The sequence below is a fragment of the Artemia sp. Qi Xiang Cuo genome, chromosome 8, assembly GCF_049724085.1.
Source record: "Artemia sp. Qi Xiang Cuo chromosome 8, ASM4972408v1, whole genome shotgun sequence".
In the NCBI taxonomy this organism is placed as follows: domain Eukaryota; kingdom Metazoa; phylum Arthropoda; class Branchiopoda; order Anostraca; family Artemiidae; genus Artemia; species Artemia sp. Qi Xiang Cuo.
This window is the reverse complement of record NC_142801.1, coordinates 10949100-10976532: the sequence shown is the minus strand read 5'-3', so window position 1 is coordinate 10976532 and position 27433 is coordinate 10949100. Positions and strand designations below refer to the sequence as shown.

Sequence of the window (27433 nt, the reverse complement as noted above, 5' to 3'; positions counted from 1 at the left end):
TCCTCTTAAATATATAGTAATACACTTTGCCTGCCAACGTTTTCTTTTTAGTTTATTCGAGTTCACGATCTCTATTTTTCTGGTTTCAAAACGGACCACGGACAAAATTTTCTTTCCTACTAACTCTGTATTTTTGTGTTTTCCACTGTGTTCCATGTGTATTTTCACTAGCTATGATTTCAGAGCCCAAACATCCCATGAGTTTCTATTTTAATTCCACAGGCAATATGGATTATAACTTCTTGAAGTAATATCCTCCTGCTACTGGAACCTAGGAATGATATATTGAAGCAAAAACCTAATCCCTTATTGATCTATCATTCCACTTTACATACCCCTTTACTGAATATAATTGTCCTCGTTTTGGCAGTGCCCCAAAAACGGCATTACTCCTCTATGGAAAATCCAAAATCAAATAATCAGAAAGACAACATATGGTAAGCATCTTAAAAAAAAAACCCTCACCCGCTGCAAAAGCTTCTTGACGTACTGTTTATGTCAGTGTTTTTCAAATATACATATATATATATATATATATATATATATATATATATATATATATATATATATATATATATATATATATATATATATATATATATATATATATATATATATATATATATATATATATATATATATATATATATATTGTCTCTATCTCAGGAGCTCTCGATGTTCCTACGTTGATGACAGGCCATATTAATGCTTGTCAGGGCTACCTTCAGGAAGGAGTACATAAAGAGAGAGTTTTTCGACGTACTGTTGCCATGTTGAGTCGCCTCCCAGTAGAGTTTATCCCTAAATGACTTTCTCTTAGTTTCTATAAGAGGAGGCATAATAAATATCTAAAAAAAAAAAAAATATCTTATCAAAATAGCAGCATTTCGTCAGACTAGCAGGCGCCGTGAAACCTGATATAAAAAAAGACAGAAAAGGATCTCCCCTAAGATCTGCCTACTCCCTGGTTACACCGGGTGTGTAAATTCTTAGAAAAATTCAGTTTTTTGGGGTCTAAGCCTCCCTTAAAAAAATATTTACTTGGAGCATATCAAAATAAAAAATTTTAACCGCAATTATAAGGTATATAAAAATTTTTAATATTTGTAGATCAGTGCTAGCAGATTTCAACTCTCACTGGCAAGCAGCCAATTGACCCTCTACAACTTTAATGGCAATCGGTCCTGGTGTTTAACTTAATAGTGTATCTTCTATGTGTTATCCTAGTAAAACGCCAGGATTAGGTTGGCTGAAATACTTCAGCCGTTTAGAGGCTGCACAATAGGGACAACTCTACATAGCTAAAGTTGGACAATTTATCCCTTACCAACCCTGTGTAGAATATAGGGTAACAATACAGTTTCGAAACTGATGTAATGATGACATTTTGCAGTGTTCAACTTGTTGTTTTAAATTAAATGGGGACTGTAAGAGAATGGTTCTGCTATTTGTGACAAAATTGTATAACGTAACGCTTGATTCAAATTGAACGATTTTCTCTAAGTATAAGATCAGTGCGCCTTTTACGTTTTGCTAGAAAAGATTGTACCTATAAAATCAAGACCTTCATTAGCTGAAACTACCTCTATTCTAGCGTGATTTGAGCGCCACCCTGCACCGAATGAACATATTGTTTTTCAAAAAACTGTCGCAGGCTTCCATTTAAAGATGGCTTCCCTTACTAAAACTAAATTTGAAGTTTAATAACACTTTCAAAATGAACCAGGAAATAATTCTATGCCAAGGACATCAAAGTAAAAACATGTTTTTGTCCCCTAGGCCATCTTAGGTCTGCTCATGCTCGGAAATAGCAATGTTATAAGAGTATTTATTTTTGTTGCTTCAAAACTGAAGTCTTTCGGGCAAGCTACGTTTTTGTCAGTGGTGCCACAATGGATGGTGATAATAAACAAAATAAACTAATTAGTTAAACTTGGTTATAATTCGTCTGTATAACTTCAAATATTAACGCTTTGTTGATTTCCAAATATAACTGCAACTTTAAAGGAAAGCTACGCCTTCTTAAGCTGTTTGATGCCATACACATTTAGGTTATTTTTTGCTGATTTTTCATCCACGTTACTTTTTCGAAATTTGGTGCCCGCTACTAACCAAAACCAGATCTGCATTTTTTTTCTTTAAAATTCGAGCTCTCCATTTTTCCTAATTTGTCAAGATATTCTTAGTTGTGGAAGTTTCCATTTAACCAATCTAATCAATCAGATTTTATCTTCACTGCCCTTGGTACGTTCAAACAAAAATCAGGAATTTTTTGGCTGAAATTAATGCAGGTATTTGAAATCAGAGCGGCGCTAAGACTGAATTCCGCTAATAGAATTTATCTTCTTAAGAATCCAAAGCAGCACGCGGCTCTGATCAAAGAACAAATAATTTGTTAATTTTTAGCCGATAATTTTCTGTTCATTCCAAAGGCCTTCTGTAAACCCTGCACGTGTTATGTATCTCGCTAACAGTCATTTGTATCCAAGATTCCTTTTCCTTCAATGGCATAATTTTTTACGCATAGCAACTCTCGAAAGCGTGAAATCTGTTCGTAAAGCCCTGTTCTCTCTTGTGTCTATGGCTAGACATTAGTGGTCCAGACAACATCATTTTAAACGAATCAAGATGGCTTATAAAAATGAAGCGGAGTAATGATTTGTCAAAAACAATTTTTTCCTATATATTCATGTCTACCTAAGCAGAAGTATGAATTCAACTTTAGGAAATTTATGCTTAAACATGTGATTAATCGAAAGGAAAACAAGAAATGCTTGCAAAATGTAAGGGAATGGTTCTGAAGGAAAATGCCCAGAAGAAAATTTCTAGCCATGTCATTTCATTTATTCTAATAGAAAATACGCACATTTTAATTTTTAGTGTCAAATTTGAACTTTTCTATACAAATATAATCGAGTTTTCTGTTAGGTAGTTTTGGATCTGATCTAATTTAACAACTGTTTTAAAGGAAAATTTTAAAATAGGAAGTATAAAACCAAATATTTTCTTCTATAAACAAAGTCCTTCTAGAGTTTTTAGAAGTTGAGTGTTATTCGGTTTGTGTTTTGAACCTAAAATTGCCGTATTCAACTAGGGTACAGCAAATTCTGCCAATCTAAGAGCTAATTAAACCTCAAATGGAACAACTGTCATAGATTTTCTGAAAAATTTTCGTTCAAACTGCTGGAAGCTTATAATGTGGTGATGATCATAGGCAGTGCGCTAGCGCTGCCTAAGTAAAGAACGATGTGGTCACAATGTGTTTTTTTTTCTCTATACCCGGGCAATTGGTATCGAAAGAGTTGTTGTAGAAACTTTTAAAAGGGCTCATTCGATTGGAAATTAGAGTGGCTAGTGCTCTTTTTAGTAGTCGCAAGTGATTGGAGGGCAACTAGCCCCTCCCCACGCCCATCATTCCCCCAAATACACCCAATCAAAATTTTGAGATAGTCATTTTGTTCAGCGTAGTTGATTTCCAGATAGAAAATATGTTTTTGAGGAGGACACTCCCCCACAGCTCTCAGGGCAAGGGTTTTAAGTTATGCCCTGGGGGCATATAGGGTTTTTATAGAAGGCGTTGTCGAAGAAACTTCAAAACAGGCTCATTCAATGGGAAATTCAAAGGGCTAGTGCCCTTTTTAATAGTCGAAAGTGATTGGAGGGCAACTAGCCCCCCCCCACGGCCATCATTTTCCCAAGCACATCCAATCCAAATTTTGAGATATCCATTTTGTTCAGCGTAGGCTAGATGATTTCCAGATAGAAAATATGTTTTTGAGGAGGACACTTCCCCATAACCCTCAGGGCAAGGGTTTTAAGTTATGCCCTGGGGACATATAAGGTTTTTTATAGAAGGTGTTGTCGTAGAAACTTCAAAAGTGGCTCATTTGATTGGAAATTAAAGGAGCTAGTGCCCTTTTTAATAGTCGAAAGTGATCGGAGGGCAACTACCCCCCCCCCCACCTCACCCTCCCCCCACGCCCATCATTCCCCCAAACACATCCAGTCAAAACTTTCAGATAACCCATTTTGTTCAGCGTAGTTGATTTCCAGATAGAAAATGTTTTTGAGGAGGATACTCCCCCACAGCCCTCAGGGCAAGGGTTTTAAGTTATGCCCTGGGGGCATATAAGGTTTTTATAGAAGGCGTCGTCGTAGAAAGTTCAAAAAAGCTCATTGGGTTGGAGATTCAAAGGGCTAGTGCCCTTTTTAATAGTCGAAAGTGTTTGGTGGGCAACTAGCCCCCCCCCCCCCCGCCCATCATTACCCCAAACACATCCAATAAAAATTTTGAGATAGCCATTTTGTTCAGCGTAGTTGATTTCCAGATAGAAAATGTTTTTGAGGAGGACACTCCCCCACATCCCTCAGGGCAAGGGTTTTAAGTTATGCCCTGGGGGCATATAAGGTGTTTATTGAAATCTTTGTCGTAGAAACTTGAAAAAGGGCTCATTCGATTTTAAATTCAAAGGGCTAGTATCCTTTTCATTAGTCGAAAGTGATTAGTTATATTTTTTGTTGTTATTGCTGTTTAGACCAGGGCACTTCTTATCGAAGGAGTTGTCGTGGGAACTTCGAAAAGGACTCATTCGATTGAAAATAGAAAGGGCTGATGCCCTTTTTAATAGTCGAAAGTGATTGGAGGGCAACTAATCCCCCTGCCACTACCCCGCAACCCCGCCCCCCCTCCCATTTGCCCATTATGTTTTAAAACTAAATGTTGCCATAATATTAAATCAAAATGCACAGTGATAATTCTAATTCAAAATAAGGCATCTCAGCAGTATCGCAAGAACGACTGAGGGTATTATCTTCAAACTTTCGGGGCTACTTCTGCTCTTAAAATTTAACCAAATCAAAATAGCGCAAGTTTATCCATGCTATCAAAGAAAGTAAACAGATTTTTTTTGCGAATGGTATCAAGTATTCCATTACAGTTCTACGAAATGAGGTGTGAAACTAAATTAAATAGTGCTAATTGTGTCCAAATGTTTAAGAGGGTGTATGTTGTTAAAAATTGCTGAAAATTTTTCTCCAGCATACAAATAGCAGGCCAAACTATAAAGTCTTAAAAAACGAAAATATTAAAAGTGTTATTTTCTTTTTCCCTGAAAGGACTATGTCAATATAAAACGAACAGAAATTAATTAAAAAAACTTTTCCCACAAAATAGGTTTTTCAAAGAAAAGTAAAGAACTCCATTAAACAAAAAATGACCAAAAATAAAATCAAATAATCTATCAAGCCTGAAACTACCACAAATCAGCATCGATAAATAAATGAAACCCAAAACGAATAGAAATTACAATAATTAACCGAGTCAAACTCAAAACGAGAAGAAATTAACATAAGTTTGGCTCAAAATCCCTATGCCTTCCCAAGGCTAGAACAAAATTTGCACTTTACTGAAAAAAATACAAATGAATGTGCATTGCCAGTTTAATATACATATGCTGATATTTAGTAATCAAAATATTAATATTATTTGATTTGTTAAAGTTATAAAAGAAAAAACATTTATATTTTTTTCCAGTAAAGTGCAAATTTTGTTCTGGTCTTGGGAGGGCATAGGGGTTTTTCACCCAACTTATGTTAATTTCTGCTCGTTTTGAGTTTGACTCGGTTATTTATTGGAATTTCTGTTCGTTTTGGGTTTCATTGATTTTTCGATACTGATTTGTGGTAGTTGCAAGCTTGGTAGATTATTTGATTTTATTTTTGCTCATTTTTTGTTTAATGGTGTTCTTTACTTGTTTTTGAAAAACTCATTTGGCGGAAAAAGTTTTTTTTAATCAATATCTGCTCGTTTTATATTTACATAGTCTTTTCAGGAAAAAAGAAAATAACACTTTAAATCTTTTCGTTTTTTAAGACTTTATAGTTTGGCCTGCTATTTGTATGCTGGAGAAAAATTTTCAGCAATTTTTAACAACATGCACCATTTTAAAAATCTGGACACAAATAGTACTGTTTAACTTAGTTTCATACCTCCTCTAGTTGACCTGAAATGGAAAACTTGATACCATTCGCAAAAAAATCTGTTTACTTTCTTTGATAGCTTGGGTACACTTACACTATTTTTATTTGGTTAAATTTTAAGAGCATAAGTAGCCTCGAAAGTTTGAACATAATACCCTTAGTCGTTCTTGGGATACTGCTGACATTAAATTAAAACCCTTGCCCTGAGGGTTGTGGGGCAGTATCCTCCTCAAAAACATATTTTCTATCTAGAAATCAACTACGCTGAACAAAATGGCTATCTCAAAATTTTGATTGGATGTGTTTGGGGGAATGATGGGCTTGGGGGGGGGGGTTAGTTGCCCTCCAATCACTTTTGACTATTAAATAGGGTACTATCCCTTCGAATTTCCAATCGAATGAGCCTGTTTTGAAGTTTCTACGACAACGCCTTCTATAAAAACCTTATACGCCCTCAGGGCATAACTTAAAACCCTTGCTTTGAGGGTTGTGGGGGAGTGTCCTCCTCAAAAACATATTTTCTATCTGGAAATCAGCTACGCTGAACAAAATGGCTATCTCAAAATTTTGATTGGATGTATTGGGGGGAATGATGGGTGGGAGGGGGGTTAGTTGCCCTCCAATAACTTATGACTATAAAAAAGGGTACTAGCCCTTTGAATTTCCAATCGAATGAGCCTGTTTTGAAGCTTCTACGACAACGCCTTCTATAAAAACCTTATATGCCCCCCGGGGGCATAAATTAAACCCTTACTGAGGGTTGTGGGGGAGTGTCTTCCTCAAAATATATTTTCTATCTGGAAATCAACTACGCTGAACAAAATGGCTATCTCAAAATTTTTATTGGATGTGTTTTGGGGAATGATTGGCGTGGGGGGGGGGGTAGTTGCCCTCCAATCACTTTAAATTATTAAAAAGGGCACTAGCCACTCCAATTTCCAATAGAATGAGCCCTTTTGAAGATTATACGACAATGCGTTCAATAAAAACTTTATATGCCCCCAGGGCATAACTTACAACCCTTGCACTGAGGGCTCTGAGGGGGTTATCATCCTAAAAGACAAAATTTACAGAAATTTCAACTACGTTGAACAAAATTGATATCTCACAATTTTAATTCGATGTGTTTAGGAATAGGGTGGGCGTGATAGAGACAATAGTTACTATCCTATTACTTTAAAATATTAACAAAGGCACTAGCTCTTTCAATTTCAATGGAAAGAGCCGCTTTGAAATTTCTACGTTAGAGCTTTCAGTAAAAACTTTACACGCCCCCAGGCCAAAACTTATAAACCTTACCCTGAGGGCTGTGGTGAGGATTCGTTATCTTTAAAGACCTAATTTCCAAAACTTTCAACTACGTTGAATAAAATGATTATCTAAAAATTTTGATTGGATGTGTTTCGGGAAAAGGTGGGTGTGAGAGGGGGGTTAGTTGCCATCAAATCACTTTCAACAATTAAAAAGGGTACTAGTTCTTTGAATTTCAAATCGAATGAGCCCTTTTTCAAGTTTGTACAACAAAGGTTCCATTAAAAACCTTTTACACTACCATGGCATAACTTAAAACCCTTGCCCTGAGGGATGTGGGGGAGGGTCCTCCTCAAAAATATGTTTTTTATTTGGAAATCAACTACCCTGAACAAAATGGCTATCTCAAAATTTTAATTGGATGTGTTTGGGGGAATGATGGTTGTGGGGGGGGGCGAGTTGCCCTCCGATCATTTTCGACTATTAAAAAGGGCAGTAGCCCTTTGAATTTTCAGTCGAATGAGCTTTTACTGAAGTTTCTACGACAACGCCTTCTTTAAAAACCTTATATACCCCCAGGGCATAACTTAAAACCCTTGCCCTGAGGGATGTGGGGGAGTGTCCTCCTGAAAAACATATTTTCTATCTGGAAATCAACTACGCTGAATAAAATGGCTATCTCAAATTTTAATTTGATGTGCGTAGGGGAATGATGAGTGTGGGGGAAGCTAGTTGCCCTCCAGTCACTTTTGTCTATTAAAATGGGTACTAGCTCAATAAATTTCCAATCGAATTAGCCTTTCTTTAAGTTTCTACGAAATAACCTTCTATAAAAACCTTATTTACCCCCAGGGCATAACTTTGCCCTGATGGTTGTGGGGGAGTGTCCTCCTCAAAATCATATTTTCTATCTGGAAATCAACTACGCTGAACAAAATGGCTATCTCAAAATTTTGAGTGGATGTGTTGGGGGCACCGATGGGCGTGGGGGGGGGGCTAGTTACCCTCCAAACCCTTTTTAATATGATAAAGGGCACTAACCCGTTGAATATCCAATTAAATGAGGCTTTTTTGAAGGTTCTACGACGATAACTTCTGCAAACGGTTAAAATACCCCCTTGGAATATCTTACAATCCTTGCCCTGAGGGCCATGTGGGAGTGTCATTCTCACAAACATCTGCTATATATGAAAATCTTCTACACTGAACAAAAAGTCTATTCTAAAATTTTTATTGGAGGTGTTTGCTGGAATGATGAGCGTGGGGGGGGGGCTAGTTGCCCTCCAATCACAGGCAGCTCTCGCGCGCTGCCTATGATTGTCTTGATATGTTGAAGATGTCCTGGCTAAGTGGACGTGCGCTGGGTTGAGAATTCTTTGTCCAAGGGGTACAGGTTCGATCCCTAGCGTGGCCAGTTATTTGGTTTGGGACGCGGGTCAGTGGTGTGACTCTGTAAGCTGAGCCAGAGTCGACCCAGCTCTAAATGGGTACCTGGGGAAATCTGGGGAAGGTAAGCAGGAAGGATTTGTGAAAGCTCAGGATGGCTGGCTACCAGCCCCCCATGGCACTTCCTGACGGAAGGGCCACGAAACGGAGATCAGCACCAACGGTTTGGACCTTAAGGGTCTAGTGCCGTCATACTTATTTGCTTGCTACTTGATATGTCGAATTCCAGTAATACGTTCGTGATTGCTGACCATTCTTCTCATAAAATCCAAGGTTGTCATACTAGATACACAATAGAGCGCCCTGTTGTCAGATGTGGTAAGAAAAACGAGTGTAATATCACCAATGTTATTTTACTTCCATTAATACTCATCAACGTTCTAAGCTGCTTTAGATCAACGAAGTTGCGCATAAGGTTATATACTCTTTTAAGTTTTGCTCCTTACTGTCTTCTTAGGATATTCTCCCCAGGAGCGGATCCAGGATTTTTTAGGGGGGGGGGGCAAAATAGGTTGATCCGAAAATTTTTTTCAGGGGGGGGGGCAAAATAGGTTGATCCGATAAACTTGCGTTAGGAGCAACTTTAATTAACGCAAACCTGAGTTAATTAAGTAAATTACAATACTTCAGACTACGCCAGGGGGAGGGCCTTGCCCCCTCCCCTGGATCCGCCACTGATTCTCCCTCTCTTTAAATTGTCTCTTATTACCCCTTTTCCTGGTAAAAATCTGCTGGTAAGGTTTGCTGGACACATTTGACATTGAATTTATAAATGAAATGCTGTAATATAAAAAAAGATTCCAAACACTGAGTGCAGTTGTAGACATTCATAAAATAAAAAAACAAAATGTAAAGCATCCAAGCAATAAAAATAAATTCTGAATAAAAATATTATAATTCTTATTTCCAGGCTTGACTTTTTTAATCTCATACTCCAAAACCACCAGGCAATTAGGGCGAAAATCATTCTCTTTTCTGAATACTTTTTATTGTTGGTATGTGATGCAAATGCTCTATTTCTTACGAACAATATAAAGCGCAAGAATGTTTGGAATATATGTCTGACTGAAAAGAGTCAATCAAAATGTTGCACGAATGAATGGCGAAAAACTGCAAGCTGTAAGTAAGTATAAAATAAAAGCTTTGGCATCACTTTATAAGTGCACATAGGTAAAAATATTTAGAGGAGGGGGGTTCAGTATGTTTTTCATACGATGAGAACCAAAACACATAGCCTATTATTTCATTTACAGGGCAGTATTTTTAAATTGGGGGCGGGGAAGGATCTCAGGGGAAATTCTTCTCTGCCCCACCCCTGTGTGTAGTTATGTATCGTAATATATCCTATAGCAGTGTCGTAATTTCTTGAAAATCCTTTGGGGGGGGGGGAATTGGAGCCAGTTTTCCGAAGTTGAGTAAAACTGACAGTGAAAAAGGAAAATTGAGCCATATGGTACCATAAAAGTAAATATACACTAAAGAAAACTGATTCATTTCTGTGGATGCTTCAATTATGTAGGCCTATCTTTGTTTTGACAACATTTTCGAGAGGCTAAATTTGAGCTGGGAGGGACTTGTTTCGGTGGGGGAGGGGAGCTGGGTTCTGAAGAGGGTATTTGCCCCCCTGCCCTATAGCAAATTACACGTCTCTGCTACAGAGCTACAAAAAAAAGAGCCGTTCTAACGCTTCTTTTTTATGAACTACCTTTATTTCCTTTTATTTCCTTTTACTTTTCTATTTTCTATTTGGAAATCAACTACGCTGAACAAAATGGCTATCTCAAAATTTTGATTCGATGTATTTGGGGGAATGCTGGGCGTGGGGGGGATAGTTGCCCTCCAATCACTTTCGACTATTAAAACGGGTACTAGCCCTTTGAATTTCCAATCGAATGAGCCTGTTTTGAAGTTTCTACGACAACACCTTCTATAAAAACCTTAAAGAGCCGTTCTAACGCTTTTAAGATTATGTCACTAAATTGTCAAGTTTGAATGACTTTTGTGCCTCAGCTGAGGAACATACTACAAGATTATAATTTTCTAATTCCCATAGCCTTAGCAAGAAGCTCAAGCACAGAGATTAGAAGAATTAAATATAGAGGTTTTACCATATAACAGGATTGAGTTTGTTATGTAGGATTAAATAAAAAAAACAAGTTTTTTTTTAACTGAAAGTAAGGAGCGACATTAAAACTTAAAACGAACAGAAATTATTCTGTATATGAAAGGGGCTGTCCTCTCCTCAACGCCCCGCTCTTTTGACTCTTTCTCACAACTCTACTTTTTAAAACAAAACAAAACTTTAGCGTAAAGAGCGGGGTGCTGAGGAGTGGGTACATGAATAATTAAAACCAAATCTTCATATTAATTTTTACTTTTTTAAACTAATACTAATAACCTTACTAAAACTTAAGTTTGATTTTGTTCCAGTTATTCGGGACAACCCCTCAATGGAAAATTTCAGATCTAGTGTTTGATCTCATTGCGAGATAAGGCAGAATGAGCTTGAATGCAATTGCAACATCACTGATGAATATAGGCCTACTATTTGTAGGCAACGTGGCAAACAGTGTTGCACCAAATAGTAAATAACAGACCAGTAAAACTCACTGGAGAAGTAAAGGCCGTTTAATTAGAATAATAAGCTCTTTTAAAAGTTCTAAAAAACTTTAGAGTGAAGAGCGAGGTATTAAGGAGGGGGCAACCCCCCTCATATGCGTAATAATTTCTGTTCGTTTTAAGTTTTAATGTTGCTCCTTACTTTCAGATGAAAAAACTTGCTATTTATTCAATTTCTGATCGTTTTTCAAATAATGCCGGGAAATCCGGCTCACCCTCTATTGAAAATTTCCTTCCCCCATGAAAAATTTCTTCATGGAAAGATCCTCCCACGTATCCCCCCACCTCACCATAAAAATCCCCCCCTGAAAACGTCTGTATACTTCCCAATAACCAATACTATACAATGCAATGGGCAAAGTTCATAACTTGCAGCCCTTCCTCCGTGACTGGGGGGGGCTAAATCATCCTCAACCGAAAAAGTTATTAGACTTTTCGACTATGCTGATAAAATGGTTATCTCAAAAGTTTGATCGGGTGACTTTGGGGAAAAATTAGCGTGGGAGGAGGACTAGCTGCCCTCCAATATTTTTGGTCACTTATAAGGCCACTAGAACTTTTGATTTCCGATCAAATGAGCCCTCTCCCGATCTTCTAGAATCACAGGTTCGATACGGTCACTCCTGGAAAAAATAAAAATAAAAATAAAGCTTCTCTCCTTCCTTTTTTTTCAAAATTACGGCCTAAAAATATAGCTACCCCAATCTGTAATCTATGAGCCAAAGATTTCAGTAAAATAAAGCAAGGTTTTGTTCGATCTTATAACTTTATTTGCTTGAAAACATGGTCGAACTTCTTTCTATTCTCACATTTTCCCCAAACGTATTTTATGTAGCATGGTAGGCCTAATGTTTGGTTCAAGCAGAAAAAATAGCTTACTTGAGCTTACTTGTGAGAAACGTTGTGACTTCAAAACTTTTTTTTTACTTGCTTAAAATCTCATCCAAAAAATGTGAAAAAAAATGGGTATTTCTATCAATATAAGAAAAGAAAAAAAAGAAAACAATCACCCTTATCCAACACCCTTATGGCAACAACCACCATCAAAATACAACGCCAGCCACCGCCACTCCTTCTGCCCACGCCCCCCCCCCCAGCCATACAACCCACTCTCACCACTCACTGGCACAAAATTTCACATAGAAACAACGTGTGAATTCAAGAACGGGTAAAGAAGTTGGTTAATTTGGCTTCCTTTCTGACATACGCCTAAAGAATAACGTGACAGGCTCAGAAAAAGTCATAAAATAGCGTTACAAAAATAAATCACTACAATAGAAGATTTTCGTATTTTTAATAAAATCGCTCGATACCAGATTCATCCTGTAAGCTATTAACAGTTTTTGTCAACGTTTTCATGTTATTTAACCAAAATCTAAACATGGACAAAAAAGAGAATAAAAAGGTTTTGGTTGAGATTCCTAAACAAGTGCTTAGAACACGAGGAAAAAAGTGATTGGTTAAAAAAAAGTCACAAAATAACGTCACAAAAATAAATCAATGCAATTAAAGATTTTTGGAGTTTTAGTGAAATTGCTAAATACTCATCCCATTTGCTGTTTAAAGTTTTTGTTAATATTTTCGTGATAACTGACAAAATTTCAACAAGGACTAAAAAAGAGTAAAAATCTGCTGGTCGAGATTCCTACAAAAATGATTTGACATTGAAAATGCAGATGAAACCCTAAAATATAAATGCTAACTTAAGATTTGACATAGAAAAGACAGGTAAGTTCAACAACGGGTAAAAAATTGCGGTTTTTTGGCTTCTCTTTCTGACATACACAAAAGGAATTGTGCGACTAGAAAAAGGGACGTTTGACGTCACAGAAATAATCCAATGGAATGAAAGTACACTTTAAAAAAGGAATTGTAAGACAGTAATCAACGGATGTCGTTGGAGGTTGCATGTGGCTTTTTGTCCTTTCCATAGTGCCCCCCCCCCTCTTACTACAAAAAATGTACTCTCCCCCATCCCCCTACATTTCCATAAATTGATGCTGCTGCTGCAATCTCTCTTTTTCTTTTCGGTTGATAGATGATCTTAATTTGCCCAATTCAAGTTTTTCTCCTTAGAGAGAAATAGACTCGTGGAGTTCATAAAGCAGAAACAACTTTGAAATTGTTTACTCCCTAGTTTCTAGGCATTAAGAGCAGTCTTTCTAAATCATACACGTGTTTTGTTTTCCCGTTTAGGTTTGTTTGTTTCTAATTTCATTTTCTTCAATCGCAAGAGACATGGCAAAGAAAAAACAGGATGAATTTCTGAATTCAAATTGTCTGACAGTACCTTGGGGATAACAGGGTACCAGACAACACGTGCTTATTCTAGGTGGGAGTTTATTAAGGAAATGCAAATATATATTTTTTTTAATATTAGATTAGGCAGAGCTTATTTGGGTTGACTGTCAAGATCTGAAAAAAATAGAAAAGTGAATAGAAAGAGAAAAACTGTTCTAATGGCAGATGAAATATCAAAAATGGAAAGAAATGTTTGCTTTATTAATACCACAACGAGAAAGTACTTGAGTGAGGGTACAACCTTTCTTGATTACTCAAAATCGAGCAAAAACTATCAAATGTGAACGCAATTTCAGTGCAACTGCAGCAGCAATAATAAAGTAAAGAGCAATGTGTCCCCACATGTTAGTTTTTTTTATTTATTGAAAGTAACAATATTTTAAATTGGATTGTGTTAATATTTTATGGTGTGTTTTAAATATGACTCGTTCGACAGACTTGTTACTTGTCCCTATAAGGGATAAGCAAATTGTCCCTTGTTGACCCAGTAACTGAAACGTCGATTGGCTGTACACCAGCAATGGCTCCGGAGGATTTTCATCTTTTGTTAATGTGACTTGATTCTTCATTGTGATTTCTGTTCGTTTTGCTATTTGCTATTTGTGACTTAATTCTTCATTGTGATTTCTATTCGTTTTGCTATTTGCTATTTTGACTTAATTCTTCATTGTGTTTTGTGTTCGTTTTGCTATTTGCTATTTACTCATTCTTCGTGGTGTTCATCGTTTTAAGTTTAGCTCATTACATGAATTTTTTTTCTACTCGTATATATTTTAACATTGCTCTTTACTCCTCTTTTTTTTTCTTTTTTAAAGCGTTTTTTTCCAAGCTAACCAGTCAGAAAAATCGTAGAAGACAAGGTGAACAAATAAAATAAATTTCACTCCAAGTTGCCTAACTACCGTACAGACCTTGATACCAGGCACAGCATGTTTGTTTTAGCTGGGGGGCTTACAACAGAAGGGAAATCATAAACGTGATCAGGGCCATAAAAAGGGCGATTGGAACGACTCGGCCCAAACTGGCCCTGCGTTTGAAAGGGCCCCGCGCCATCATCAAAATGAACAATTGAATGTCAAAATTGTGAAATGTTCTAATGTAAGCGTTGCTTCTGGAGAGAGATCATTTTCAAGGTTAAAACCAATAAAAAAACTTTCTGATATCTACAATAAATCAGAACAGATGAATAAATAGTTTAGCAATTATGTTGATTGAAAGTGAAGACACAAGGAAAATAGATTTTAAAACCGTTTTAGAAGCCTTTGCACAATACAAATTTAGAAACATGTAAATTCATGTGCCTATATTCGGTGACGTAAATATCAAAAGGCATTTTCAGCAGTTTCATAATATATAGGGGACACAACCATAAATTAACGTAAGCAGAAAATGAGTACGAAAAAGAACCAAAGAGGACAAAATCTTAAGCTCAAAATGAACAAACAGGACCATCGAATAAGACAAGATCAAGAGAAAGACCTGCGAAATGTAAATGTACGGTGGGTGATAATGAACAATGTAGACCATCAAAGTGACAAGACCAATCCAAGCAGCTAAGGCAAAAGGCACTGAAAAAAATGTCTGAAGCAATGATAAACGAAAATAAGATCAACAAGATATGTAGTTAGAATATTAGCGAATCACCAATTGGAACAAGTCAAAAACGAAATTGAATCACATATAAATATGCAGGTAAAAGATTAGTGGCAGCGAGAATCACAACGACTCAAAAACGAAAGTGAAGAACAGAAAAAAATATGCGGTTACAAGACATGTGACTATGAGGATCAGAACAAACCAAAATGAAAATGAAGAACAGAGAAATGTGTGGTTATAAGATATACGACCGCGAGATCAAAGAAATATGCAGTTAGAAGATAATCTGCTGCGAGAGTTACAAGCAATAGTAGGAATCAGAACCTGTCAAAGATAAAAGCGAGGAACAGATAATTGTAAGGTTAGCAGACACTCTAAAGCAAGTATCAGAAAGTGTCAGAAATTATAATGAAGATCAAAGAAGTGTGCTGTTAAAGGAAAGCGAGAATCAGAACGAGTCAAAAATGAAACTGCAAAAGAAAAAAAGGAGAACAGCACCACGGCCTTACAGTCTTCGGTGCCAACAAATTGTGGCGTTGAATCCAGTAAAAACATACAAAGATGCCTTAAATTACGCAAGTGTTATTTACAAGTAATTGAAACCCTTCAACGCTGTATGTATTCATTGTGAAGTCCTCCATTCTCTCACAGGAAAAGTGGCCAACAAAGATAATTTACTAGGGGGCTGCTGCTTTCTTGGTCAAATTGCATTCATAAATGAACAATTTCCGTATGAATTTGTTTGGCCTGTTATAGGATATCACTTAGAGCTCTCTAAAAAGTCTTACAAACAAATACTAAACTGGAACTCATGTTTTGCCTTAGCTTCATTCAATAAAAGCAATGATCGAACTAAAAATAGTCGTGATGTTTTCCGTTTCAAAATAGCTAGACAAATTCATCACAAAACCAATTTAGCGGCACACACAACACATACCCCTGAAGGTGATTTTGAACCGTATTCATATGACCAAATGTACTTTTTATACTCCAATGGAGATGTTAAAGAACACCTTTCACGTCTTTCAAATTGTAGATCAGTCGTATATATATATATATATATATATATATATATATATATATATATATATATATATATATATATATATATATATATATATATATATATATATATATATATATATATATATATATATATATATATATATATATATATATATATATATATATATATATATATATATATATATATATATATATATATATATATATATATATATATATATTATTGTTTGGATCGAAAACGGGTGTTAAGAATAAAAGAAATGCATTTGGGTGTTTGGAATCGAAATTGCGCTGTTGAAACTGCTGGAAAACGGCTCGTTCTTAAATCTTGTTTTGAAGAATTTTGGTTTGTCCTGGAACCTCACTTGAATCAGAACAAGATCAAACCTTTCCCCAGAATGAGGAACAGCAGACAGCAGACAGCATTCTAAAATATTGTTCCTTTTCTCCTTCTCTCAAGTGGTGTGATTATGAAAAGGTAAGCGTGTCCAACGACTACGTATTGGAGTGTATAGACAATGCTCTACGAAAAACACCAAATGACAATGAATTGAGCAACTACGCTTAAAGATATAGAAAAAACCAAAATTGAATTTAAATTTTTTGAGCTGGAAAAGTAAATTAATTTAAAAATTAAATATCTGTATTCGAATATTAATGAAAGGGTTTTGTGCTTCGTTTGCCAGCGAAAAACAAAAATGTTAAACCTTACTTAGTGCCTGACCCTCAATCTCTTTTTGAATAATCGTTAATGTGTTTTCACAGGAAGTCTAAATGATAAGGCTAGTCTTTCATTTCAGGATTTTATAGACCAATCCTGTTGCTTTTAATTTAATCACTCTTGCAGTTCCGAATTGGCTTTTGGTGACATCAGCAATTTGGCTATGAGCGCTTCAATCACCACTTTCCTCTTTCAGGATTAATATCCTTTTTCGTTATATAGTTTGCGTTTGAAAATGTAAAAGCCTTTCTCCAGTGTTGGATTAAATTTGCTTCCACTTATTAATTCTAAAGAAATCCTTTTACAAAATAAGGCTGGTGGATATGATAAGTCACGCTGACTTTCTATTCTAATCTTGTTTTGCGTGGGATATCGTAAATTTCCGCTGGAAATATCTATGTTTTGTTCCTCGAATAGAGTTTTTATAGGTCAAAGGTAGTCAGAATGCATTTGCCTATAGATTTTCTCTCAGTACAAATTGACTTACGAAAATAAGAAATTCATAAAAGCTTTCATTACATGGAGAAATAAAGGAACTATTTTTCTTATATTGCCTGATCAAGCTCAAAATGAAGTGTAAAAATTTTGGCGACGATAGTCAGTCAAATTGGAAAAATTGTCAGCCCTTGTCAAAAAGGTTAGCGAAATTTTGTCCCCATATTTCTTGTTATTGGCTGGCCAGAGGAGTTTTCCAGCCAACCAATCAGATCGTTGGAATTCTTTGTTCCTGCCTTATGCACCCCCCTTCCAATCGTAAATGTTGAGACATTTATGCTTATGTGAAGGTTCATTCTTATGACCAGTAGAAACCGTGGTAAATTTTTTTTTGCGTTATACTGGATAAATATTTTTGAACAGACACTTTTTACAATTGAACCAAAAAGGTCTGTAATAGAACAAACTTATTACGATCAAGTTTAAAGTTTAAATGATGAAAAAGGTCTTTCAAAAGCATTTTGTTCTTCGCATTTCATGTTACACATGTATTTCCTATATTTCATGTATTTCCTGTATTCCACAGTATTTCCTGTGAAGTAGTGGTTTTGAGATAAACACTTTTAACAGCTTATTCAAGGAAGAAACCGAACACCCATTTTTTATTACGTAACTTTCTATCATAGTTTTTGTATGGTTTTTGTGAATAACTTATTTTGAAACCCAAACCCCTCAGACCAGAGATGAAATAGCCTGTTTATGATACGTTATACTTCCAAGATAAATAAAAATTATCGATTGTATGGGTCTTACATTTTATTTTTGCAATTATATTATGCTAATATTTATTTCATTGCGTTAGAGTTTCCTCTATCATAAACGTCTATTGCTTGTAAAATTTAAATCTTAGATTACTGGACTAATTCGTGCCGAAAAAACTAGAGAAAACACGATCTAAAAAAAATAATTTCTATAAATCGATAATTGATTTATAAGGAAATTCTATAGCTGAAACTATGGGCTTTTAATGAAAATAAAAAGGACAGAAAATCTAAAACATATGGTCTAAAAAAAAGTCTGAAACTTTAAAATAAAGTTGTCAACTATTTCTAATATAGAAGGAAGAAAAGTATGTAAAATGAAAATGTAGTATAAAAGAGTAATACAAAACAGAAATACTACAAGTGACACTATCAACCTTTTAATAATATACAAAAATTTAATAATATACAAATATACAACAATAAACAAAAAGGACTGTGTTCAGGAATATCTAAATAAAATTGCCAGCCACTTCTAATGTAGAAGAAAAAATATCTAGATAAAAAAATGAATAACGAAGAATAAAGAGGAAAATGAAATGCTGTAAGTGACACTATCAAGTTTTAAATGAGAGTAAAAGGGAGCAGAGTATGAAAGTTGTAAATAAAATTTCCAATTACTTCTAATGAAGACAAAACATGAAGTATTTCTATTGGATTACTTTAGCAAAGTGGAAGCAATGAAAGATTTTCAGGAAATGCCTCGAGTACCTCGATTGAGTTATAGCCCATTTGTCTGAACGTTTTCTCCAACAAAAGCGTTTGCATTACCATTGGGAATTAGTGTGAAAAATTTTTGGAAGTATTCCAAATTAATACTTTTTTAACCTCATAATCGTCTATTTACAAGGAATGATATTCAGAGGCAGCTTCTGTTAATTATACATTGTTCTTGCACAATGTACTTCAATAAACTAATTAAATTCATGAACCTGAATTATCAAGTTAATTCATGTAAATTATTAAATTTTTAAATTCGAATTAATTTCATTAATTTATTAATTAATTCACTGAAATTAAAGCTAGTAAGCTCTTATTTAGTTTTTGACGACAACAAACACCTTAAAAAGCAAAAAAAAAATACTAACAGAAAGGTTTAAGCAGAACTTTTATGATTTAATTTATGCGATAGAATTACTGAGAAGTTACCATTTTAACACATACGATTATATTTTTTGAAAATTTACTAGAATTGTCGATATCCCCGTGGCATTTTGCAAAAAGGGCCTAAGTCCTTTTTTTCCGAAAATGAGTTAATCATATGGTTCGAAAGAACTGGAAGAGATCTATCGATTGGTCGGTACTTGACTGATATACGCCCTACCTCTTAATTTGTTCATTCATTGACGGAATATACAACCGTTTTTTTTTCGTTAGTTCCTTTCAGCTTAGCGTGGGATAAGACAAAGATAAGTACAGAATACATGGGAAATATATAATTTGGGCTATATATTGCACATTGGGGGGTGGGGAGGGGGGGGGGATAAAGTATCTGAACAGTGTGAAGTTAGAAATAAATTCTTACTACATAATATGCAGAATAATTGTACCTAACACATTAAGCAAGCAGACCCGCTATATTCTACCCCCCCCCCCCTTTAATGTGCAGACATATAACCCATATTTGTTTCGAAAGTATTAGATTTTTATCTTACTTTGGTATATTTCTTTAGGATTGATCGACAAAGAAACATAATAGAAGAACATTAGGTAGGGCATATATCACACAAGTACCGATTGGTCTATTCAAAATGGGATTATCTTTAATTCTGACCTAGTTTTAAATTGTTCCAAAGGGGCGTAAAAAAGAGCGTAATTCTCTTATCTTCTAAGTAACGAACAATTCAGGAATTTGGACATTTCTAGGGAATTCCGATCAGAAAGATAACTAGGAATCAGTCTTTAAAGTTTCTTAAATTCTGGTTTATTTGAAAGGTATTTTCATTTTGCTCTCCTGTAAAATTAGGAAAATTGGACTTAGGCCTTTTTGCAAAAGGCCACGCGATTCGAAATATGAGATGACTCCATATTTTTCCTATAGCAATAGACATTACGGAACTTCAGAAAAATATAATGGCCCTTTAATCGCCGTTATCTGTATTATGTTGAATGTCCCTACTTAGCAGGGCCTACTATCACTGGATTATTTAAGAGAATTCGGGACCTCTTACTTACCAGCAAAAGAGAACTATAAATTTCTTTGGTATTTCAACAGTACAGGTAGGGGCTGAAATGCATAAGAAAGCGATTCAGAGTTGGGAAATCAGTCAAATCATACCGAAAGTTTTACTATATATGGGATCTGCCCTACTGCCATCTATGAAAAGGTAGAGAATACGGATTTTACAGTACCAACCGGCAGTGCCATCTATAGGTTCCTGAAATTTGTCCAACTTGCAAATAGGGACCTTTCTTTTATTTCAATTTCCCTCGTCGGTAGAATAAAGCCTAATCAAGTCAGTACGCTGACTTTCCAGTTTTCCATATTATCATATTTAGCTGTACCGAATAAAACCTATTTAAACTTAGCCCCAATTTTGTATACTGGATAAAAAAAAATAGGATATATACGTTAACTTTACCAGCAATTACCCTGCTGCCCTCCCCCTGCATCTGTTCTTGAGTTTGAGAGATTAAATACCCACTCCTAAATTTATCCAAAGCAACAATCATAGTAAGTTTGAACTAATAAATACAGTTTTTGGGACTTTCCCTCCCCCCCCTCTTCACCTATAAAAAACAGTGACCTTGAATTGCCAGGTTTTAAAGAAAATCAATTACTGTTACAAGGAAAACGGTAAGACAATTTTTAAACACCCTGTATAATGATTACTGGACATTTCCAATTTCAGATATTGACGAGTGTCAGGAAGCCCCATGTGAGCAGCTTTGTAGAAATCTTCCAGGAAGTTTTGAATGTGACTGTGGCGAAGGATTTGTTCTCAATTCTGATAATAACACCTGCTCCAGAAATCAGGAACAAGATTTTGAAAGTAGTCCCAATGAGGACGATATAGTTAAATACTTGAAAGAGTGTGAAGTACCGTGCCTAAATGATGGAACTTGTGAAGGTGGTACATGCTCATGTATCGATGGATATTCAGGTATACGGTTGAACTATTGGCATTTAAATCCTTTTTTTTTCTTGGTAGAACTATAGTCCTTCTGGCTCACGTATTTATTCCTATAGTGTCAATGCTGAAGCATTATAGATCTCAAGTATCAACAGCGGGAAATTGAAAGTAGTCAGAATAAAGACGAACTAAAACTCTGATACAATAGAAAGTAACGTGTCTAAATGATAGAACTTGTGAAGAGGTTATATGCTTATGTAACGACCGATATTCTTGTATATCGTTGAACTACTGCTTCTTCTTTTCTTTTGTCATTTATAATTTTTTTTTATTCTGCATTGTTACGCTATGCTACTTGTGGCACTAGTAGCTTTTGCGTCTAGACCCTCAAAAGTAGTTAAACCAATCATAGCTAAGCCACTGACCTCCAAAATCTCCAAGCAGCTCTGCAACCAAAATGAGATTATGTGTGTGCAGCTGCAGACCTAAGTTCAGACTGGCAGCTCTTCTTGGACGATCTAATGTCTCTGGAGGCACAGGAGAAACTAAAGTCTAAGGAAGATTGTGTTTATAGGAGTGTTTAATATCTCGAGCATCAACAACAGGAAATCAAAAGTAGCCCAAATAAAGACGAAATATCTAAAACTCTGATACAATAGGAAGTAACGTGTCTAAATGATAGAACTTGTGAAGAGGGTATATGCTTATGTAACGACCGATATTCTTGTATATCGTTGAACTACTGCTTCTTCTTTGCTTTTGTCATTTCTAATTTTTTTTTATTCTGCATGGTTACGCTATGCTACTTGTGGTAGTAGTAGTTTTTGCCACCATACTCTTCAAAATATAATAACCTCAAACGTAGTAAACCACCGATCTTAAAAGTTTCCAAGCAACTGTGCAACCTGATGGAAAGACGTGTGGGAGGTTTCATGCCTGAGGTTAGACTGGAAGCTCTTCTTGAATAAGAAGGTCCCGCACCTCCTAAGCAGCTCTGGAGGTTCAGGATGAACCAAGGTATATGGCAGGGTGTGTCCATACTCAAGTGCTTAAGATCTCATGCGTCTCCAACAGGAAATATTAAGTAGCTCGAATAAAGACGAAATGGCTAAAATTTGAAAGAGCGTTAAGTAACGTGTTGTAGTGAGGGTACTTTTGAAGAGGGTATATGTTCATGTCCTAACGGATGTTCTTGTATGTGGCCGAACTGCTCTTTCATTTTCACTATTGGCATTTTTACTCCTTTTCAAATTTGCCTGGTTGCCCTATACCGCTTGTGGCATGGGCAGTTTTCGCGTCCATACCCCCAAAAGGAGAATAACCTCAAACGTAGCTAAACCACTGACTTCCAAAATCTCCAAATAGCTCTGTAACCCAAGTGAGAAGATGCATGTGCAGCTGCACACCTGAGGTTAGACTGGCAGGTCTTCTTGGATGTCCTAAGCGCTCTGCAGGTGCAGGAGAAACTAAGGTATGTTGTGTTCATACTGAACGTGTTTAATATATCAAGTGTCAACAACAGAAAATTGAAAATAGCCCGAAACAAGACAAAATAGCTAAAAGTCTGAAAAAGTATAAAGTTACGTGTTTTAATGAGGGAGCTTGTGAAGAGGGTATATGCCCATGTCCCGTCGGATATTCAGGTATATGGGTAACAATTGCTTCATCTTTGCTATTGACATTTTTACCTCTTTTGTTTCTTGTTTTCATTCTGATTGGTTACGCTAAAGGGCAATTAGGCCTTCTTAAGCTATTTGGTGCCATACATTTTTAGCTTATTTTTACTGATTTTTTTTTACCCACGCTTCCTTTTTTTAAACTTGGCGCTCACTATTTTCAAAAACTGCGGAACTGCACAATGAGGGCTTTTCTGTTAAATTTTTTTTTCCCGATCTTTTCTGACTTTAAAAAATACGTATGGCTGTGCAATTTTACACTTGATCAATTCAAACAAACTGATTCCATTATCACCATCTTTAGTACTTTAACAAAAACTGTATTTTCTTCTATTGCATATAAAGTATTTAAGCTGATAAAAACTAAACAGTTTTAATATTTTAGCGTAAATAGTTATTTTATTTTTATAATCTCATGTTGTACAGCGGTGCCAATTCGCAAAAATTTATAGGAGACGGAGTCGATTTTTATCAACGAAGATAAAAAAGAAACGTATTTATCAAAATTTAGAATTTTTTCGAATTTTTCTTTACCCAAAAAATAAACAAAAAATGTATTTACAAAATCTAGAGGAGGGGGTCGCATCTTACCCTATTTCTCCTCCCAATTAGCGCTCCTGATACAGTTGTCCAAGAAAAGGCACATAGAGCAACAAGGCTTGCAACAATAGAGCAATAGTAATTGCAAGATAAAATCCCAGTAGTGACACATAAGAAAAGCCGTCTCATTTTACGCTTGGATTGGCTTATTTAATTGCTCTCGAGAGTTGTTGTGCTTAGTAGATAGCTTTAATCTGCCTAATAAATAAACTGTCTCTCCAGGCAATTCTAGATCAAGACATACCTGTCTTATCTAGACAATTTATATGTTTTGGGAATTACGATGGTCCAAGTTTCAAGTTCAATTATTAAAAAAGCAAAAAACCTAGGATTGGGAATCCTATCAGCTCAGAAATAGTTCAGATCAGGGTCATCTTGGCCTGAAGAAATTGCGTGAACTTTAGACGGGTGACCGTAATGAATATCTGTTGGTCTGTATTCACCTCTCTATCTATTTCACCTTTTTTCTGCCTCTTTCTGTTTCTTTTCTTAAATTCTTCTCTCCATTCCTTTTATAGCTGGGTCTAAATTAAATAAATAGAATAAGGCAACAAAATAAGGATTGTGTGTTTCTTCATTTATTATAATTTTTTATAATTAGTTTTGTTTTACTTATATCTTTGAAATTTTCTATTTTTTTTCAATATGCCAATGATTTCAGCATGAAAACACACAAACAATAATTATTGTAAACGTGCCTTAATGTCACTGCATTGCTTTTAGGTAAGCAGTGCGAACGTCTCGACTTGATTCCAAGTGAAACAGAACCTTCTCCACTAGATGCCACTGAAGAAGAAAATATGGAATCTGGTAATTTAGCCGCATTTTCAAGACCTGTTGTTTATAAGCTATTGCCAGAAGCAAATAAGCTTGAATCTTTAAATTTGTTGAGCGAAGAACTAACAGAAAAAGAGAAGAAAGAGAAACACAAGAAAGACCGTCTTGGAGAAGAAAATGAAGTAATGAGGGACACACCATTTGTAGAGGAAGAAGAGGATCCTAACAGCGTTGCTCATCCGAGTGAGGCGTTTTATTTCAATCCTGAATTTGTGACGTCTCGTCAAAGCACCACGACGATGAGGGGGGTGATGTTGCACAGCAATGGGGATAGTAAAACCTGCTTTTTCCTAGGACGCCAGATTGCGAGTGCGAAAAAGTTCTTCAGGGACGAAGGGAATTGCACAAGATGCATTTGTAAGGTATTTCCCTTTGATTAGTAGCATTTGAAAGGAAATTGTTAATATTTAGTAACATGCAACCCTCATTCTAACTTCAACCAAAAGACATTTGAGGAGTTTTTTGATAATCTAGGTTGTTACATGTAAAAATTCGTGTTTTTTCGCATAAAACTCAATTTTTAAGCATCCATGTCACACACCATTTCAATTTCAATTTAATTCAATTTTATTCAAATAAAAATAAAACATAACACCAATATTAATAAAGATCCTGGAAGCGAAATTGTTAAGGACCATAATTATGAAGAAGAGAAAAAAAGAAGAAAAAGAAGTAAAAAAAGAAAACAGAAAGAGAAAACATGGTAATTAAAGCAGATTCATTAAAATTTTAGAGAATTATATTATCAAAGTTTAGTAACATTGTTATACAACGTGCGAAAACTTGTGGATAGCTCGACACTGGAGGGTATTATATTCCATTAAAGTATAGATTTATAAATTGGAGATAGCTGGGTGGAACTAGAGACATCACTTGGGGACAATGAAAGAACGGTTGGATGAACGGAGACAAAGGCCTTCAGGATTACTACTATTAAAATAAGACACGAGGAAGATTTTTATGGTAAGCAGAGTATGCAACGGATAGATTTAGTTTTTGATGATTTTTTCAAAAGGGATAATACCAAAATCGGAGTACAAGTCCTGGTTGGGATATAGTTGGGGCAGCCTAAAAACTGCTGTGACGGTACGGTTTTGGGCCGATATTAATTTGTTGGTAACTGAAGGATAAGTGTTGCCCCGAACAGATCCGCAGCATGAGATGTATGGGTAAATAAAAGAGTAATAAAGGGTGACAAGGATATTGGGAGGAAGACAATAATTAACACGATTATTCATACTTACCTGTCGCTAGATTATGGGTCTGATGTAGGAAACATTTGTTGCAAATTGAATATTTGAGGCCAAGTGCTTGCTGAGCTTCATTTTTTTTGTAAGGGGTTCGAAATAACACAACCTGACTTTTCTTGCTGTTAATGGTCATGCAGTTAACGAGACACCGCTCCTGTACTCTATTCAGAAGGATTTGAGTAGTGGTGACGACAGATGGTAAATTAGGGCCGGTGATGAAAAAGTTGCTATCGTCAGCAAAAATTACTGGGTGCACTGATGGACCCAGGTCCGTGACCGAATCATTAATATAAAGGAGAAAAAGTATTGGACCAAGAACAGAGCCCTGCGGGACGCACCTCTGGACACGTAGTTGATGCTAAGTCATCCTGCCCAGACTCACACTCTGTAATCTACCGGAGAGATAAGACCCGAACCATGAGAAAGCAACTCCAGGAATCCCGCAGCTGTTGAGTTTACTTAATAAAACACTGTGATAAACCATGTCAAAGGCCTTATAAAAATCCAGAAATAATCCCCATACAGTATTTTTAACGTCAAGTTGAGAGCGTATAAGCTGTGTGGCGTCGATTAGTGAATGAGCAGTTGAAAATTTGGAACGGAAGCCACATTGATGAGGAGAAATCAACGAATCTGAAGGATGAATCTCAATAAAAAGGGAGAAAGACGTCGGAAGATAATTCTCTCAAGTACTTTGGATATAACTGGGAGAAGTGATATTGGACGATAATTACTTGTCTCAGACAGATCGCCTTTTTTATGAAACGGGATAACAATTGCTGATTTAAATATTTCTGGGAAGACTCCGTTGGCCATACACAGGTTTGCTATGTGCACAATGGGTTCACAAACATAGGAATATACGGTCCTAAGAAGCTTATTAATTATGCCAAAAAAGTCATGTGTACTACTATTGGTGGGAGATTCAATAACTCGAAGTACCTCTTTACTATCAGTTGGAGAGAAAAACATGGATCTTGAATTCTTGCCTGGGTGTAGTGACTGAGAGGGGGAACAGGAGTTAGCATTTGGAATATTAGTGAAATAATTATTAAAAGCATCCGGTACTGAAATTGGGTCAATTAATCCGCCACTGATGTCCTAAAGGTTAATAGGTATGGATCTTGAATTCCTTTTTTTTTTAAGAATTTCATTTATTGTGGACCAAATTTTTTGCAAGTTCTCTTTGCAGTGAAAGGTTTTTGAATAATAATAATTTTTCTTTGCTCCTGGACAATACCTTATTTATAGACCTTATTTGAATGGCTTCCTTCAAGAAAACTGAAGTAAAATTTGCAGAAATAAAAAAGCTTCGATTATCGAAAAAAATTAAATTTATAAAACATACCTTTTTACGTCAGGCCTCTTTGGAGTTCGGGCCCCAGCGAGAAAGGTAGAATCACACACCCTTTAAAACTTTAAATTAAACATTTTTCTGCAAAAAACTTATAAACTCTATAATATCAACTTAATTTGACCTTAGATCAAGATTAGCGCTAAACGGTAGTCCCAAAGAACTTGTAAATTATAGGGAGGAAACGACCGATCCATTCTAGTCATGGAATCAAACCGAAGACACAAAATCCGGTTAGTGGTAACTCGAATGCCATGTAAGATACCCATTGTCGAATGTTCGCTGTTTCTCGAGTCAAACGGCAACAATGTTATCTAGTGTACCTACCAAGACATGGTCCATTTTTGCTGACAAACTCTTTAGAAATAGATTTGAAAATAGCTTTTGGGGTTGTATAATAGGGTACGTTTTAGTTGATCAGGAAATGCGTGTGCCATATTCGATCGT

General features: G+C 35.8%; 1 protein-coding gene across 2 annotated transcripts in view; it reads left to right on the top strand.

Moving 5' to 3' along the window:
- The window catches only part of LOC148949155 (uncharacterized), a 160020-nt gene that overhangs the window by 109678 nt on the left and 22909 nt on the right, over window positions 1-27433 (top strand). For both annotated transcript variants that reach the window (XM_089093210.1, XM_089093209.1), the window contains 2 exons: window positions 21048-21299; window positions 24269-24744. In XM_089093210.1, coding sequence (XP_088949336.1) covers window positions 21048-21299; window positions 24269-24744 — 728 coding nt within the window. The remainder of the gene's footprint in view (window positions 1-21047; window positions 21300-24268; window positions 24745-27433) is intronic.